We start from the raw sequence: 19,487 nt of genomic DNA, 5'->3' as shown, positions 1-19,487 counted from the left end.
ATGGGGTGAGAGGGATGGAACAAGTAAAAGCCACAGGAGGTTTTGAGGTATAGAAAAATTCAGGAAAATCTTTTCAATTTTAGATGATTAATTTGCATATAATGTGCACTCATCTAATTATGAAAAAAATAGAGAAAAATTTTAAAATAGGAGCCCCAGTGTGCATTTTTTCTCCAGAGTGATTTAAAGTAGGAAAAAAGATATCCTTCTCCTCTGACTTCGGAGAATTTACAAGTATTTTATCTACCAGTGAATGTTTAAATGCACATTAAAGAAATAGAAGGGTTTTTTAACTCACAATTATCATATTAAATAATTTCTCTTATTTTCAGAGAAGCTAAGGATTAGACCTCTAATTATCTTACTAATCTGAAATGAATCTTCATTCAGAATAATATTGTTCTTACATTTTTCATGATTATATAGCTTATCATATGTTGAAAACTCATATATCCAAAATGATTTTCTCCATTCACATATTTTTAAATATAAAAGTAAACACTGCAAAATTTAACTTACCAGAAGAATAACAGAATATCCCTTGTTACCTAACCACTAGGGTATTTGGTAAAAATTAGCCCTTAATTATACATTAAAATGTTGTTTTATTAAATTAAAAATACAACCATATAAATTCTTATATAAGTACATGTATTTCATTTTTAACTTGTTTAATAGTTATATGATTGAATGGAATTTAGATTGGTTTACAGATTAATATACATGGCAAATATAATCTAATACAAGTAGTTACAAAATTTAAAGAACATAGCGTTTGTTCAGAGTTATGTGCTTTTTACATATGGGCAATAAGTTCTGCCATTTTTTTCCTAGATAAATATAACAGTTATGGCATATTATATTTGGAATATCAGAAAGCATGCACATTCTTAAGCAGAAATCAATTTTCCTGGAACTACATTCAAGGAGAATTTGTTTTGTGGATCTCTATAATTAAATGCAATCACATGATGTCCAAATAGTTAATATTATATATAAATGTTGTATATGAATGCTAATCCTGATAAAATTGTTTTTCTGATGCACTAAGACATGTTGCTTCTACCCAAATGTGGAAATATCTAAAGGTTTAAAATATTTTGTTGGAGCATTTTCTTTTGAGATTTCACTTCAGTGCGATTTCAGAGAAAATAGAAGCTGATCATAATAAGTTCCTTTTATTCTAGGAAGAGTCATATTTAGTAAATTATATTTTGGAGCAGTAAGTGGAGCCTTAGTGGTTCTTTAAGGCTAGTCTCTCCCCTTCCTCCCACCATTGCTCAGCCCATTCTCAGAGAATTCTGCAATTTGCTCAGTTCATCAGGAAGATCATGAGAATAATAACATCAATATTTCTGGCTTTCTTTCACATTTTTAGTTTATAAGAAAACAGCACTTTCCAGACTAATTTGACTTTCAAGTTTCCAGCAGCCAGCTAGAAAAGAGAATGTACTCTGTTATGCATTTCACATTGTTCCTAAGATAAAAACCAATCTCTTAGGAGATGTTTAAGTCAGATGAAATTAAGTGAAAAGAACAGTCTGTGTTTTCTCCTTGCTTTTCAGCCTGTGGTGTTTAAGTGTAGTGGATAAAAGGTAATAAGCAGCCTTTACTATGTAGGAAGAAATTGGAATGGCAGGTTATAAACTAAATGTGTTGAAGTTTTAAAAGTATCCATATTTGAATTGTATGTGCAAGTGTGTGTGGATAGTAGGGTTTGTAGAACTGAATAATAATTCCTGAATAATGATTCCATGAGTAGGAATTGCTCCTGTTTCATGAAGATTAAAAACAAGTTAGGCCTTTAAATCATTCTTGAGATATTTGAAATTGAATGAGTTTCTGAGGATCAATTCAGAAACGATCCCAAACCATCCCCTAAGAATGCTGTAAATCTTGTGTGCTATTGCTCTAATTGAACAGTGTGGATCTGGACCCTCATTAACTTATCTGTAGGAAGAGAAAGTTGAAGAGAGAGAGGAAGAGGCTGAGAAGAAGACCTTTACCAGTGCTGTCCTGAGCTGCCATTGTTGAAGGACATCCTGTGAGCTAATTTCAGTCCCATTTAAAAAAAAAAAAAAAATCTATTTAGTGATTAGTAACCAGTGGATAAGAGTAGAAAGCCCAAGTGAATAAAGGCCATAAATACTGAAGTCTTTGGGATAACAGCCTGTAAAACTGTCAAAAACCATTGCTTAAGTGACAAAAGATAGCCTGAAGTAACAAGAATGTTAGCTCACCGGGCAATACTACATATTCATGAATGAGGAGACGTAATTTAGTTTTCTTCAAAAATAGAGATTCTTCTTGAATCCAGTACCTGCCCCACTTTGTTTATTTATTTGTTTTAGATGGTGTCTATTTGTTTTAAATTTATGGTTAACTACTTTTGCTAGTAAGAGTCATGATGCCTGTTTAAAGATAGCTTCGTTTCCAAAAATAGGACTCTGATTACTGAAACTTCTGTTTAGATCCATCAAGATCTACCTACTTGTTAAGAATGTTAAGCCTAACTGGAGTGAATGGGTGAGTATGTATGTGTGTGTATTTTTAAAAGGCAGATGGTTAGGAATTAGATGCTGACAAGTGCCTTCTTATTGTTTTTAAATTAAAATCTAAAGTTTGTAATTCTTAAATATTTCTCCCTAAGGGGAAAAATTAAGTAAATAAAAACAGAAGAAAGTTGTCTATATCGCAAACTGTTTTGTTATTCCTACACAATAGTGAGATTCAAATGATCAAAGTCTTACCAGCCAGTAATTTAGATTTGCTTTTAGAGCTAGAGAAAATTCAAGATGATGAATCCAGTGTCTTTATTCTAAACTCCAATTGTTCTCACTATGATGATGATTTGGGGGCTTATGAGTGACAATCTAAATTCTGTGTTCTTTAGTTTTGTGGTATAACCTCTAAATCCCAAATGTATGTTTTAGAGATGGGACTTCAGTGTATTTAAAGTGTTATGCTGCTTCAAGTTAGAGAATTTTATCAAGTTAGAGTATTTGCTTTTCAACGTCCAGGCTGTGAGAACTAGAGGTGTCATTCATTTGAAGGGAGCAGATGTTAAAGGTTCTTGCCCCTGCCTCCCTAATCCCAAATACCCTTGAAGAAGAGAAACGTTCTGTTACCCAAATAGGCATCTTTCTGATGGTGAGAAAAGGCGGTAAAAGGCAGTAAATCTGCCTTCTCATTATGAAGTGCAACAATAGATTGATTTATGAAGAAAAGCAACTGTTAGGCTTATATAAGATGTGTGCATGGAAATGCAGGTTCCTTTAGAGCCTTATAAGCAGCAGCATTCCTCCTATTCTGGACAGGAATCTAATATTACTAATAAGGAATATGTGATTCTGAATACCACATTTGTAAAGGGGCTACATTGAGAACAAAACAAAAGAATCTATCTCCTAATGTTTTCAGATGAGAGCTGTCTTATAAATGTAACATGTTTTTGCTATTTTAGTTCATTTTCATTAAGATAGAGGGACTTCTTAAAATAATTATATTTTTACAAACTTTTTATTAGGACTTAACATTTTAAATAGAAATGAATGTAAATATAGTACATTTAGACTGATTATAAACAATTTCACTTAATATTGTATAATTTTCTGTAAACACTATAAAGTAAACTCTAAAATAGAGCCACAAATAATTTCAAATTTCTAGGGGGATTATGTAAAGTATTCTGTGTTGGGTTTTTCAGAAAATCTGTGTGTACTTTAAAATCTTTTAAATAAGTTTGTGTTACCTCTTCTTCAATAAGGAACTGTTTACAGTATAAATATAAAAAGTAAACTTTTAAGCTTTTAGTTTGATTTTTATCATAAAATACTGTAAAATGGCAAAAATCTGGATCCACTCTGTGTGAGGTGTAATGAGACTGTCCTGTTTATTTAGCATGTATCACTCCAGAACTTGAAATCATGTGATATAAGTAAGATTTGAGCAGGTAAATTACAGAATTAAAACTTATAGAGTTGGTATTACAGCTCCTCTCTCCCTGTAAACCTGTATCCCCAATATATGTACATTTCCAAATTATAGTAAGCCAACATATTATGTACAAGAATAAGTTATGCTACACTTTCATATTATGTACAAGAAAACACATACAAAAAATTGAAAATTTAAAAGTAAAAGACTAATGTGAAAAGAGGTCTTGTTATTTTCTTTTACTACTATGGATTATCTTACACATATCTATGTAAACATACGTGCGCATACCCACATCCAAAGAATGATGGAGTTCCTTGATCTAGATAGAGGAAAGAGCTCCAGTATTCTAATTCTAGTAGGAAGATACAAGGCTTGTAAAGAAATAACCCTTGCAACTATCCATAGTCTTTGTTTTATAAGCTGATAATGAGAAAATGTTGCATTTTTGACCTGGTGAAGATGAGGTAGTCTTAAGTCAACACTTTTTCCCTAATGGATTTTGGTTATATTAAAAGTCAAACTACCATAGACATAAGTTCTTAGCAAATAAAATAAACTTTTAATGTCACTGCCATGATAGTAAATCCAAGTTTCACATTTAATTGGGAAAATACTGTAAGATAGTCCAAAGATTAAAATTAATACTTCTTGACATCTGTGTAAATCTGTAAAGATTATATTGGTGTCAATCAAATGCTTTATGAACATTTTAAAGTAACTCATTTTTTTAAAAAGTTAAAGTTAATAAGGAAATGTAGTTAAATGTCTTGTCAAAATAATCTCTTCAGATATATCTGTTTTAGTTATTTCATTATCACGTTTGTTTCCTGAATTCATTCTATTTAATTTACTTTAATACTTTTTTATAATCCAAAATATACTTTAATATTTATAATCCAATACTGAGCCCTATAGCCATAATGTACTTTTTATGACTTTGTTGAATTCAGTGTTCAGTTCAATGTTGCCGTTATAAATGTTGAGAAGACAAAAGTGATTTTCCACTATTTTAAGTTTCTTATGCTCTGCACAGGAGGGTTATTTCACAAGTAACTGAATAGTTCTGACAATAATTTCAAGATCTCATTGTAAACTGATAAGTAGTGGTGTTTCGATGTTCATTGGTCAACTCCACTAACAATTAATTATGGGGCAGTTCTATCAGGAAACTTTTTCCTTCCTATTTCTCTTCTGTGAGGAATTACAGCTCTGAGCACTCTCACTTATGACATTCTTTCTCTACCCATCACTCTCAAAACACACAAAAGAGAAAGAAAAAAACACAGCTAAAAGATACGTCTTTGGCATCACAACTAAGTGGTGTAGTTAAAGGTCAGTTGTGAAATTCAGCTTCTATACATGTGATCTTTGCTCAAAAATAGTACTGTGCTTATAGGTGGTGTGACTGTAAGTGGTCTGTTTTCAGATGATTTCTTATTCTCAAAGCTCTTACCAAGGATTCTCCAGCCAGTGATCTTAGAACACATCTTGCAACAACTGAATGTTTTGAAAGAGCACATGTTCTGGCTACAATAGTAGCAGCCTTTCAAGTACAAATGGTGATGAGAGATAAAAGACTTGAGGCTCTTCTGCTTAAAAGGGAGGAAGCTGAAAGAAAATGATAGCCATCCCTACATGTGGAAAAGGGTCTTATGGAGAGATTTATAGACCCTTGCTCCCCAAGGCCATTTTATTTCCTAATGACATTTTCTATTCTCAGACAAGTAGTGATAAGTCCAAATGACAGCATTTAATAATAATAGTAAAGATAATGATAATAATGAAGAAAGTAAATGCAATTGTAAAAACAGGCACCTCAATACAAGCCAGTTATCTTGGCATCCAGGGTGATTTTGTATCTGTAAGTTGAAAATATAACAGAAATAAGGACGTTTCCTGTTTTGCTAACAGTTGAGAGGGTAATTCTTAGGATCTTGCTCTATCACCAGAAAATGATGGGTATCACAATTGCTTTTGATAACAAAAGAACCCCAGAGGCTAAATATGATTCTAATCTAACATCAAACTCATTCAAGTTGTCATAATACAAATGGAGAGCATCTACTAAAAAGAGCTGTAGCGTCTTCTCTGTGGTTACAGACTTGAGTAAGTGTCTGGCAATAAAGGTTGCACTCTAGTGTCCTTTCCCCAGTTCCACCTTGTTTTGAAAGAAGGAGCTGTTAACAGGTTATTTGAAGCATTAAATGGTATTTTTTTTTTCTTGGATATTATGGGATTTATATTGAAGAGTTAGGAAAAGTTGGTAGATCACTTGAAGGTAAATAAAATATATGATTGTATTGTGTTGCCTGATGTGCTCATTGGTCCTATTAATGCCAGTCTCAAGAGGATTAGGGTAGTTCAGAGAAGAAACTTCCTGTTTTCCTTTACAAAACTTACTGAAGACTGGGCGCGGTGGTTCACGCCTGTAATCCCAGCATTTTGGGAGGCCGAGGCGGGCAGATTGCGAGGTCAGGAGATCGAGACCATCTTGGTTAACACGATGAAACCCTATCTCTACTAAAAATACAAAAAATTAGCCGGGCGTGGTGGTGGGCATCTGTAGTCCCAGTTACTCAGGAGACTGAGGCAGGAGAATGGTGTGAACCTGGGAGGTGGAGCTTGCAGTGAGCTGAGATCACGCCACTGCACTCTATCCAGCCTGGGAGACAGAGAGATACTCCGTCTCAAAAAAAAGCTTACTGAAATAGCGAGGTTCCTAGCCAGGATTCGTTGTAATATTGATTGGACAAATGTTAGAAGCAGTGGATCAGACACATTAACTCCCCTGGGATGAAGTGTTTTGTTTTCCCACTGGTTTGCTTTGGGGGTGGATCAGAAGATGTACCTTGGGGACAAAGGATATTCCTTACATATTCTGTAGTGACAAAACTTTGTTCCCTGTCCCTAATTTATAAAAGGGTGTTAGTGTGTTCAGAATACTGCTTTAAATTAATTGTACTTTTTCAAAGTTAATAGTTGCAGTACAAAGAGCATTGGACTAGAAGTCAGAAAATCCGGTTTTAATTCACCTAAATATTACCCCTGGTCACTTAATCTTACTGTGTGCTTCAGTTTTACCATAAGAGAAATATTGATCTAAAATGCACCCTGCTATCTTAGCTTGGGCTGCCATAACAAAATACCATAGACTGGGTGTCTTAAGCAACAGGAACTTATTTCTTGCAGTTAGTTTTAAAGGCTGGGAAGTCCAACAAGGAACCTGGTAAGGTCTCTCTTCCTGGATTGCAGATGGCTGCCTCCTTGCTGTGTCCTCACATAGTAAGAAAGAAAAGAAGCAAGCTCTTTGGTGTCTGTTCTTACAAGGACACCAATTCCATCAAGAGGGCCCTACATTCACGACCTCATTTTAAACCTAATTACCTTCCAAAGGTCTTCAAATACTATCGTATTGGGACATTGGGGATTAGGGCTTCAACATGTGAATTTTGGGGTAGAGGGGGCATAATTCAGTCCATATCACTCGCCTTACTAGTGGTAGTGCAAATGAAATAGGGAATATGATAGAGCTACACAAAAATACATTATGAGGTTAGAGTTACTGATGTTTGTTCAATCTCATTTTTATGTATCTTTTTATATAACAAAGTTTTGTTCTTTTAGCATGTTTTTGAAGCAGTTACTAATGTAAAACTAAACGAAAACAAAATTTATCTTGATTCTGGCTTTTAATAATTCACTAGTGCATAGCTTGTTAGGTCAACATAACTGGAATATTGTTTTATCACTTTTCAGTACTTCTTTGTTTAAATTTGGCCCTACCTTTTATTGACATAGCTATCTCAATATTTTACCCATTAATGGGAATTGGTAAGATAGATTTCACTCATCTGATGGAAATCATTTTTCCACAATTGTTTGGCATGGATGTTACATCTTTTATTTTGAGACAGAGTCTTGTCACCCAAACTGAAGTGCAGTGGCATAGCCGTAGCACACTGCAGCCTCAAACTCCTGGGCTCAGGGGATCCTCCTGCCTCAGCCTCCCAAGTAGTTGGGACTATAGGGACACTTCATCAAGCCTGGCTAATATTTTTATTTTTTGTAGAGATGAGGATCTCAGTATGTTGCCCAGGCTGGTCTTGAACTACTGGCTTCAAGCAATCTTCCTGCCTTGGCCTCCCAAAGTGCTGGGATTACAGGCATGTGCCGCTGCACCTAGCCTGTTATGTTATTTTTAAAAATGTATATTTAAAAATTGAGTGAATTATTTTCAGTTTCTTACAGAGGAGAAACTCAATGAGGTAGACTTTTAAGTGTTTTTTTTTTATGTTAAACAAAAATAAAAGCTGTATCATATGTATGTGTAAGATGATTTTTTTTTTAATGAAAGAAGGACCAAAACTGTGAGAAGAACCTAGTACTTCAGTCAGGCATGATGAAAACTGAACGGAGAAGTAAATAAAGTGTCTTATATTTGTGTTTTCTTCTTTTGTTAGTATTCATCCACAGTCTTTCTGGATATTTGTGAAAGAAGAGATAATCTTTATAGCAGGCTATAGGTGTTCTGTTTCCAGGTGAGGTTTACATTTTATGAAAAGTTACATTTTCATAATGTAACTAATGAGGTTACATTTTATGAAACGTGTAGCAATGTGTCTGAAATAATTTCTGTTTAACTAGTTATACTGTACTCTTTCCTTTTTCACTATTTTTTATTTTGATAGCTTTAAACATCAAGTCACCAAAATTCTGTTCATAAATATAGTTGCCCATTAGAAAAGACAGAACTACTTCTGACATCTGTTACCTAAGGAGGAAGTGTGCTCTCAGTACAGGACCAGTGCCAGCTTATGCAGGCCTTCTCCTGTGATCCACCTTGACAGGTGCTCTCTTTTGAAACACTTCTAGTTGTAAACATGTGGTTTTTCTTACTTGTCTTGGACAAAAGTAATACTTTGTAGAAAATCCATTACCAAATGATTCTGCACAGCCATTTAATGTTGAAGATTGCATTGCAAATCCTGGTAGGCCCATTGTTTTGGTAGAAAAGATATATCTTGTTTTAGGCAGTAAAGGAGTATGTGACCTATTGTAAATAATAGTAGCAACCAAATGTTGATTAGCTACCATTAGAACAGCAGTGTGCTAGGTGTTTTTACTTTATTTTATCAATTTAAGATAATCACTTCTATATGAGGTTCAGTGCCCTCTCTCTATGAGCAAACTAATGTTTAGGCAATCTTCCCCAAAATATACTATCAAGCAGTAGAATTAAGATACTTAAGCATATGTAGGCATACCTTTGAGACACTGCAGGTTAGGTTCCAGACAACTGTAATAAAGCAGATAGCACAATAGAAGTAGGCATGTGAAGTTTTTGGTTTCCCAGTACATATAAAAGTTATAGTTCTACTATATCATAATCTATTAAGTGTGACAGTATACATTACCTTATTAAAAATACCATGTTGCCAAAAATGCTTACGATTATCTGGGCCTTCAGCTAGTCATAGTCTTTTTGCTGGTAGAAGTTCTCACCCAGATGCTGATGACTACTGATTGATTGGGGTGCTGAAGATATGAGTGGCTGTGGTAATTTTTGAAAATAAGACAATGCAGGCCAGGTGTAGTGGCTCACGTCTGTAATCCCAGCACTTTGGGAGGCCAAGGCAGGTGGATCATGAGGTCAGGAGATTGAGACCATCCTGGCTAACATAGTGAAACCCCGTCTCTACTAAAAATACAAAAAAAAAAAAAAAAATTAGCCAGGCGTGGTGACAGGCATCTGTAGTCCCAGCTACTTAGGAGGCTGAGGCAGGAGAATGGCGTGAACAAGCTTGCAGTGAGCCAAGATGGCGCCACTGCACTCCAGCCTGGGTGACAGAGTGAGACTCTGTCTAAGAAAGAGAGAGAGAGAGAGAGAAAGAAAATAAGACAATGCAGTTTGCTGCATGGACTGACTCTTACTTTTGCAAAAGATTTATCTGTAGCATGTGAGGTTGTTTCATCACGCAGTAGAACTTTTAGAATTGGACTCAATTCTTTCAAACCCTGCCACTGCTTTATCGACTAAATTCATATAGTATTCTAAATTCTTTATTGTCGTTTCAACAATGTTCCTAGCTTTTTCACCAGGAGTAGATTCCATCTCAAGAACCACTTTCTCTGCTCATCCATAAGCAGCAACTCCTCATCTGTTCAAATGTTATGAGATTGCAGAAATTCAGTCACATCTTTAGACTTCACTTCTAATTCTAGTTCTCTTGCTGTTTCCACCACATCTGCAGTGACTTCCTCCACTAAAGTCTTGAACCCCTCGAACTCATCCATGAAGGTTGAATTCAGCTTTTTCCAAACTCCTTTTAATGTTCATATTTTGTTCTTCTCTTGTGAATCATGAATGTTCATAATGGCATCTAGAATAGTGCATCCTTTTCCAGAAGGTTTTTTATTTACTTTGCTCAGATACATCAGAGGAATCACTATCTATGGCAGCTATAGCCTTACAAAATGTATTTCTTAATAATAAAACTTGAAAGCCAAAATTACTTCTTGATTCATGAGCTACAGAATAGATGTGTTAGCAGGCATGAAAACAATGTTAATCTCCTTGTGCATCTCCAGCAGAGCTTTCAGGTGACCAGATACATTGTCAATGAGCAATAATATTTTGAAAGGGATCTTTTATTCTGAGTAGTATGTCTCAACGGTGGGCTCAAACTATTCAGTAAACCATGCTGTAGGCAGATGTGCTGTCATCCAGGTTTTGTTGTTCCATTCCTACAGTGCAGACAAAGCATATTTAGCATAATTCTTAAGGGCCCTAGGACATTTTCAGATTAATAAATGAGCATTAGCTTCACCTTAAATTCACCAGTTGTATTAGCCTCTAAAAGAGTGTCAGCCTGTCCTTTGAAACTTTGAAGCCAGGCCTTGACTTCTCTCTAGCTGTGAAAGCTCTAGATGGCATCTTGTTCCAGTAGAAGGCTGTTTCATCTACATAGAAAATCTGTTTATTGTCTCTGCCTTCATCAATGTTGTTAGCTAGATCTTCTGGATAACTTGCTGCAGCTTCTATATCAGCTCTTGCTGCTTCAACTTGCACTTTGATGTTACAGAGATGGCTTATTTCCCTAAACCTTATGAACCAACCTCTACTAGCATCAAACTTTTAGTCTGCAGCTTCCTCACCTCTCAGATTTTATAAAATTAGAGAGAATTAGGGCCTTGCTCTGGATTAGGCTTTGGTTTAAGGGAGTATTGTGGCTGGTATAATCTTATATCCAGACCACTACAGCTTTCTGCATATCAACAAAAAGCCTGTTTTGCTTCCTTATCATTCATGAGTTCACTGGAGTAGCACTTTTAATTCCATTCAAGAACTTTTCCTTTGCATTCACAACTTGGCTAAATATTTAGTGCAAGAAACCTAGCATTTGACCTATCACCTCTCCACATGCCTTTCTCACTAAGCCTAATCATTTGTAGCTTTGATTTAAAGTGAGAGATGTGTCTGGGTGCAGTGGCTCATGCTTGTAATCCCAGCACTTTGGGAGGCCAAGGCGGGTGGATCACCTGAGGTCAGGAGTTTGAGACCAGCCTGGCTAACATGGCGAAACCCCATCTCTACCAAAAATATACAAATTAGCTAGGCTTATTGGTGCATGCCTGTAGTCCCAGCTACTTGGGAGTCTGGGGCAGGAGAATGGCTTGAACCTGGAAGGTGGAGGTTGCAGGGAGTTGGGATCATGCCATTGCACTCCAGCCTGGGCAACGAGAGTGAAACTCCATCTCAAAAAAAAAAAAAAAAAAAAAAGAGATGTGTGACTCTGCCTTTCATTTGAACATTTAGAGGCCATTGTAGGATTATTAATTGGCCTAATTTCAATATTATTGTATCTCAGGGAATAGGGAGGCCCAAGGAGAAGGAGGGAGTTAGGGATTGACAGGTTGGTAGAGCAGTTAGACATACACAACATTTATTAAGTTTGCTGTCTTACATGGACGCGGTGTGTGGTGCCCCCAAAGCAATTACAATAGTAGCATCAAAGATCACTGACCTCAGATCACCGTAACAGGTATAATAATAATGAAAAAGTTTGAAATGTTGCAAGAATTTCCAATATGTGATGCAGAGACATGAAGTGAACACAAATTGTTGGCAAAATGGCAATGATGAAACAAAGGATGTCTGTACTTTTATCACTGTGGAACATACCATTGAAAGAAACTACATGCATAGTGTTTCATTACCCAGTAGGTCAGGTAAGCATGTGGTTAGAGGATCAGCAAGAAGAAGTAAGACATTTTTCTAGTGGGGAGAATTTTGATATTTTAATATTTTAAAAACAAGTGTTATATTAGTGAGCAAGGGGGAAAAATCAGAACCTCATTGGACTTCTCTGAATTTTTGATTTAACATTCACACATGTGCACGCCCTGACATGCACACAGACACAGACACATATTTAAAATGTTTCTTATGGGGTAGGGTGGGGAAAGAAGAATATTATATCTTGGCAATCCTTAGGGCCTGTAAAGATCTTCATGTAGCCCTGTTTATGATGATTGTTTTTTGTGTGTAAAGCAAGTGACCTTCTTTAGTTTACATAATCATCCTTGGTTTGTGTTTGGAAGATAAATATGACATTTTAAAATTAAAATACATAACTCACAGTGAACTGCAATTCTATTGGTTGGACTTGATGAAATGTAAGACAGTGTCAGCCTCCTCTAGTGTCAGAGTGGCTCTTTGAGCAGGTAACATGCAGGTGAATTCTGTACTAGGCAGATTAAGTTAGTTTAAGGTGTCTCCACCACAACATGGTTGTACATGCTTCATAAATGTTTTCATTGAGTGGCAATTGTATTCTTTCAGACTGCCTCTGGATAAGTCTATTTTTCTTTCTAATTTTCTCATGATGTATATACTCATGCTTTCCTAAATTTAAAATTCTTTAAAAAATGTGTTTGTATGTGTGTATTTAGGGAAGAAAGGCAAACTAATATAGAATCAGCGGCCTCATCCTGTAGTTTTCATCAGTATCTGTTGTGAGCTTTTTATAAACATGCCTGGATCTCCACCATCAACCTATTAAATCAGAATCTCATCATATATAGGCTTCTCCCAGCTAATTCTGTTGAATTTCTGTGATTATCAGTCTCTGGGTCCTCGATCAGTAGTTCTCATCAGCGTGGTTGGTCCCTGGACCTGCAACATCATCATTACCTGTGATGTTGTATACATTCCAGGGTCTGGTCCACTCACCTGTGTCCCTCGATCTGCTGAATCTGTAACTCCTGGGTGGGGCAGCAGGCTGTGTTTTAACAAGTCCTCCTGTGGTTCTATTGTCCACAAAAGTGTGAGATTCACTGCCTTAGATAATTTTAAAGGTCTTATCTTCCACAAATGCTTATTCTGTCGTGACTACTAAAGCTTTCAGGACATTGCTTTGTTACCCACTCTTCAGCATTTTATCCTTTTTTATCCAGCTCTTTTGCTTTAAACTTTCTACTTTAATGTCCTTGTAGAATTAATGTCTTTTTTTGTAAAACTTCTCAAATACTTTGTGGCAGAGGCAAGGTCTTAATCATAAATGATGAATAAAAAGCCCTTTTTCCTGTTGTGTTATGTTCCTATTTGTGGGTTTTTTGGTGATCAGCAACTGTGGAATTATTAACCTTATTTATGGGTAAGAAGCTGAAAGAAGTCTGCCTCCTGGTTTGGTTCTGGAATTGACATGATGCTTGAGACAGATGAGTCATGTTTCATGTGAGGTAGTTGGAGAGATGGCCACCATCTTCTCTTGTCATCCTAGCTAATGTCATTCTCAGCAATAGCTCTGGCAGAGTGGCTCCTTTAAGTCCAATACAATGTGAACTGGCCAGGCAGGATGAGGAATTAGAGCTCTCTCAGCTCACTGTAAGGAAACCTCTTTTTCGGCTCCCAGATGGTTTCCAGAGCTATCAAAATAATATCATTTGCAGGCACTTTTCATGGCTGAAAAGAGCAACTTGGAGAGGAAGAAGAGTACTCTGCAAGCCCTGGGAGAAATGTTTTGCAGCTGGGCAGTGCACATAAATGCCAACTGAATGCTCTTTCAGTTGTGTAACTCGCCATTGGGGCTCAACAGTAGAAGAGCCACTCGACAGAAATGAAGAGTACCTCACAGAGCATTTGTACTTGTAAACCAACTTTTCTTTGTGACCCACAAACAGCAATGTGTAAGACATTGTGCTACAATCCTCAAGTCAATCTTACAGTGCTGAAGGGTTGGTAGGCCGCCTGCTGCTCATTAGAGATCCTGTCTGGCTCTTTTCCTGCAGAATGAATGGTAGATTGCTGACACCTGCTTTCCCATCAAGCCTGAGGATGTGAATTGTGCATTAGGAATGTCTGAAAGTGTTTCCTTGTGTCCAAGTTGGTAGAGCTTGGTGCTACCTTAGGAGAAGGGGGTGAGAATTCAGTGCTGGAAGGGGAGATGAGAAAAGCAGTGGTGAGAAACAAATATAAACTGAGATTCTCATCCTCATTTAGTGATTTCTGGTTGTGCTCTTAGTTTGTCCTCGAATTTGGTCACCTTGGAGTAAAAAGATTTGTTCTATACGCAGGAAACCGCAAATACTCTCAAATACGTAGTTAAGACTATGAGCATATTAAAATTAGGATGGAAATAAATTTGGTTGTAAGAACATTACTAAGTTATTTTGAAATAAATTTAGCCTTAAATATGTAAAATTCAAGTTTGTTGGTATGATCAGTATCTTTGCACACTTACGTCCATGTGTCTGTTTTGCCTGTCTTTAGCTGCCATGAAGTCTTTCAATAAAACTGTGGCAGACGGTGGAACACAGGGCCTAATGTGCTGTCTTTAATCACCGATAAAAAGTGCCTCTTGTATGCAATGCATTATGCTAGTACAAGAGGATTACAAGAAGCACAAGACAGATCCCTAATTTTTCAAGTGCTGGCAGTCTACAGACTATCTGGGAGCAAAGACACATCAGAGGCAGTGCAATACTGTCATACCTCTAACAAGAAAACATGATACTTCCACTATATTTCAGTGGTTTTGGAGAAGGAAGAGAACTGAGTTGGATGATGTGGAACTTTCTGGTTACAAAAGGATAAGGAGAATTCATAGAGAGCAAGAGATTGAGGTGTGTGTATGACACTCTTTCCTTGCCGCTAATAGGTTGTGGAATTAAAGAGAATTTACAAAAAAGAAGAATGGCAACATTTTCCCTTGACTCATTTGGACCTGTCATTTGTGAATATTGGCCTCCATTTGCGAACTGTGGATGAAAAGGGTTAGGGTTGGGTCATGGCCTAGGGCCGCAGTTAAATTAACTGGCTCATAATGTGATTGAACTAATGACTTTAGCCTCATTACCACTATGTTTTAACCAGTTGAGTCAATCAAACATTACAGAAAGGGTAATCAAGGTATCTCTTAGAAAGAGACCTGTATTTCTCTAATGACCAGTGATGATGAGCTTTTTTTCATATGTTTGTTTGCCGCATGAATGTCTTCTTTTGAAATGCAAATCAAAACCACAATGAGATACCCTCTCAAGCCAGTTAGAATGGCAGTCATTAAAAAGTTAGGAAACAACAGATGCTGGAGAGGATGTGGAGAAATAAGAATGCTTTTGCACTGTTGGTGGGAGTGTAAATTAGTTCAACCATTGTAGAAGACAGTGTGGTGATTCCTCAAGGATCTAGAACCAGAAATATGATTTGACCCAGTAATCACATTATGGGGTATATACCCAAAGGATTATAAATCATTCTACTATAAAGACACATGCACATTTATGTTTATTGCGGCACTATTCACAGTAGCAAAGACTTGGAACCAACCCAGATGCCTATCAGTGATAGACTGGATAAAGAACATGTGGGACATATACACCATAGAATACCATGCAGCCATCAAAAGGATGAGTTCATGTGCTTTGCAGGGACATGAATGAAGGTGGAAACCATCATTCTCAGCAAACTATCACAAGAACAGAAAACCAAACACCACATGTTCTCATAAGTGGGAGTTGAACAATGAGAACACATGGACACAGGGAGGGGAACCACACACACCGGGGCTTGTCGGGGTTCGGGGGCTAGGGGAGGGATAGCATTAGGAGGAATACCTAACATAGACGTTGGGTTAATGGGTGCAGTAAACCACCATGGCACATGTATACCTATGTAACAAACTTGCACATTCTGCCCATGTATCCCAAAACTTAAAGTATAATAAAGAAGTATTTTATATCTAAGATGAAAAGAAGGAGACCTGTATAGCAGTAAACATAGGAGTGAAATCAAAGCCAGGCCCTTTTCTCATGTTACACCCAGGTGTTTATCTCTTCATTCTTGAGTTTTTATACTTTTTTCTGCATCTAATAAAAATAAGGTGGGCACAACAAAAGCCAACATGACTCTCCTGTGTTAGTAATTTACATAATGAAATGCATCACGGTTTTTGCAGAGGATGGTTTGAGCAACAATACTGTTTTCAACTTTAGATGTGTGGTATCCCATAAATTTATTGATGGTGCCTTTTTATTCTTCTTTAAAGTCTGAACAACCCAGTCCTGCCAGCTCCAGCTCCAGCTCCAGCTCCAGCTTCACACCATCCCAGACCAGGCAACAAGGTATCAACATCTCCTGCAAACTAGGAGACGCTTTTCTCATAAAACATCTTAATGGCACTTTGGGAGGCCGACGCGGGTGGATCACGAGGTCAGGAGGTCAAGACCATCCTGGCTAACATGGTGAAACCCTGTCTCTACTAAAAATACAAAAAATTAGCCAGGCATGGTGGCACGCGCCTGTAGTCCCAGCTACTCGGGGGGCTGAGGCAGGAGAATCCCTTGGACCTGGGAGGCGGAAGTTGCAGTGAGCCAAGATTGTGCCACTGCACTCCAGCCTGGACGACACAGTGAGACTCCATCTCAAAAAAAAAGAAAAAGCAAAACAAAACATCTTAATGCGTTGATTTATCACCTATCTTATACTGTTTTATTATTTGAATCATAACTAGGCTTTTATGCAGTTGTATTTATTTCCCTTGGGAATGCAGTTGAGTATTGTTCTGATGTGCAAGGCAAGGCTCTAGAAATTCCCCTTTTTCCAGTCCCTGCCATCAGATTCTCATTGCTACAAAAGGATTATAGACACAGCCCATCCCAGGGAGTTCCCAAAGGAAATACAATAGCAAAAGCTTTAAGAGGCTTTAACATAGGGAAATAGGTTTTCATTTTTCCTCCTGGACTTATTTTTTTTCTACATGTAAATAGTCTTGTTTTAAAGCAATACTAATTGGCTGTCTTTTAAATATATATTTTTCTTTACTCATGATCAAGTGTTAACTTAAATTCAGAACAAAGACATTTAAACTAGAATATTTAACTAATTTTCCATTTTTGTGTATGTGGAAAATCTTCAAATGTACACTGATTTTTACGTGAAAAATGCATAGGTTTCAAAGTAGAATTTGTGTTTTAGCATAGTATTGAACATTACCTTTTTCATTGACCACACTGAATTCCTGATGGCCTTGAATGTTTTGAAAAGGATTAAATTGTTGTATGTGTTTGGACTAAGGCTAAGCTTCCAGGAAAAAAATAAAATAAAAGACAGTGATCGTTTTGGCTATTCAGAGGTCTTGTTTCACTGACTTCCAAAGAAATAAGCCCACTACAAAAGCAGAAAAATTTGGGTTTTGCAGAATGTGAGATGGTAGGGAGTCAAGATAGTAATAGCTTAGATATCCCTGTCATAGATGAGACTTTAGGAATTGCCTATTCCAGAATGAAAGTGTCTCTCTTTCTTCATTGTCTTTATAACCTCTTCTGTTAAGATTAAAACTACCTATTTTTTTTTGTCACATTTAGCCTAGTAAAGTGAAAATAAGCCACACCAGTTTGTGTTTGTGTGTGTGTGTTTTCATTTCTGTCCTGTTCTAGAATAAAATTAGAGTTTGGTTTTTTTCTTTTTCCTGTCTGATACTGGATACTCTCCTGATTTTTATGTGTACCTGATTTATTACATGGTCTTATTTATGTTTATACTTGCTGGTATTGTGCCAGTAATTTCTTAAAAAGTAAAATGAAAATTGGCTGCTTAAAATTGCTGCGACAAGACCTTGTGTCCAAGATCAATATGAAGATCAGAGGTAGGATATTACACCATGGAATTGAAATACTTTATAATCTGAACTTGACTGAAATGCTTGCTTGACCTGAAATTGACCTTGAAATAAAAGGAACAGCTAAACCTTAATAGATCAAAAACTACCACACAAAGGCTACATTGCCAAGAACAAGTTACAACCACAGTGATTTATTAATCTCAACTTTTCAATACATGGATTAACCTAACAAAACATTCAATTTACTAATAGATTTTTCTTTTTCTTTTTTGTGTAATTTTTCTTAGGGAAGAAAAATACACAGAAAAAAAATTCCTAGAAAATAGAGATTCTTTAATGAACATTTTGGGAATCTTACGAAAACAATAGTGTTTTGGCAGAGATTGCATTTTAGAAACTATACCAAATTTGCCTTGTAAATTGTATAAATATATGTGATGATTATTTTTAACAAGTCTTCAGTGCTGGTAAGCATCCCCCTGTTTCTAATATGACTAAGTGTGTTTGAGTATATGTTTGATTGTCTGTGGTTCATTGTCATTACTCAGGTCCTTTGAGGTCTATAATGAAAGATCTGCATTCCGATGACAATGAGGAGGAATCAGATGAAGTGGAGGATAACGACAATGACTCTGAAATGGAGAGACCTGTAAATAGAGGAGGCAGCCGAAGTCGCAGGTGAGTGTCTTGGAAGGAAAGGGGTTGCCTGTGATGAAGTCAGACTCTTTCACAAGCCCTGCTGGGATGATCACAGCAAAGGTGTGAAACACCAAAAACGGCAGTAGATGGTCACATTCATTTGATGCAGGGTCTCCTTGGCATGCCTATACCTGCTTTACAGGGAATTCTTTCTCCTTTTTCTCAGAAAGAGACTTTTCCTCTAAAAATTTTATAGGAAAAAGTCACATTAGATGTCCTTGTCCTTGGAAATGTATGCCAAGTGGCATGACTGACTGTTGAACTAAAGTCTGTTTTCATTTAAAGAGTTTGTGTCAATCGACTGCTGGAGATATTCTCAGAATTTAAAGAAATGTGTTTGCTGATGGTAGTTAGAAATACATAATTGGCTCTAGCGAATTATGTGTGTGACCTAATTAAAACTAGGATCACCTATGTGTTTTCCAAAAAATAAATTCCTTTTAAGTGTGCTGACAATTAGGTGCCTTAAGTAGCTTTAATGCTGTGAGGCATAATTCTGTGTTATAAGATGGTAATTCATATGACTTATAATTAATAGTCAACTTGAAATTGCCCTGAGGATTTTATTTCTTTATCATGACGAAAACAAATAGGCATGCTTACTTTAATTTGTCTTGAGTGGAAAAAATACAATCTACTTGAACTTAAAATCCAATTACATTTATAATATATTACATTAAATCTTTCCCTGTTATCCATTACTATGTAGAAGACCCTAAGATTCAAAAA

General features: G+C 36.5%; 1 protein-coding gene across 2 annotated transcripts in view; it reads left to right on the top strand.

The window, feature by feature from the left end:
- The window catches only part of MLLT3 (MLLT3 super elongation complex subunit), a 289,812-nt gene that overhangs the window by 255,657 nt on the left and 14,668 nt on the right, over positions 1-19,487 (top strand). For both annotated transcript variants that reach the window (XM_073021651.1, XM_073021652.1), the window contains exons 6-7: positions 16,485-16,560; positions 18,608-18,737. In XM_073021651.1, coding sequence (XP_072877752.1) covers positions 16,485-16,560; positions 18,608-18,737 — 206 coding nt within the window. The remainder of the gene's footprint in view (positions 1-16,484; positions 16,561-18,607; positions 18,738-19,487) is intronic.

The sequence above is a fragment of the Chlorocebus sabaeus genome, chromosome 12, assembly GCF_047675955.1.
Source record: "Chlorocebus sabaeus isolate Y175 chromosome 12, mChlSab1.0.hap1, whole genome shotgun sequence".
Taxonomy (NCBI): Eukaryota; Metazoa; Chordata; class Mammalia; order Primates; family Cercopithecidae; genus Chlorocebus; species Chlorocebus sabaeus.
Note: the sequence above shows the minus strand (reverse complement) of the source record. Positions and strands in the feature narration are given on the sequence as shown.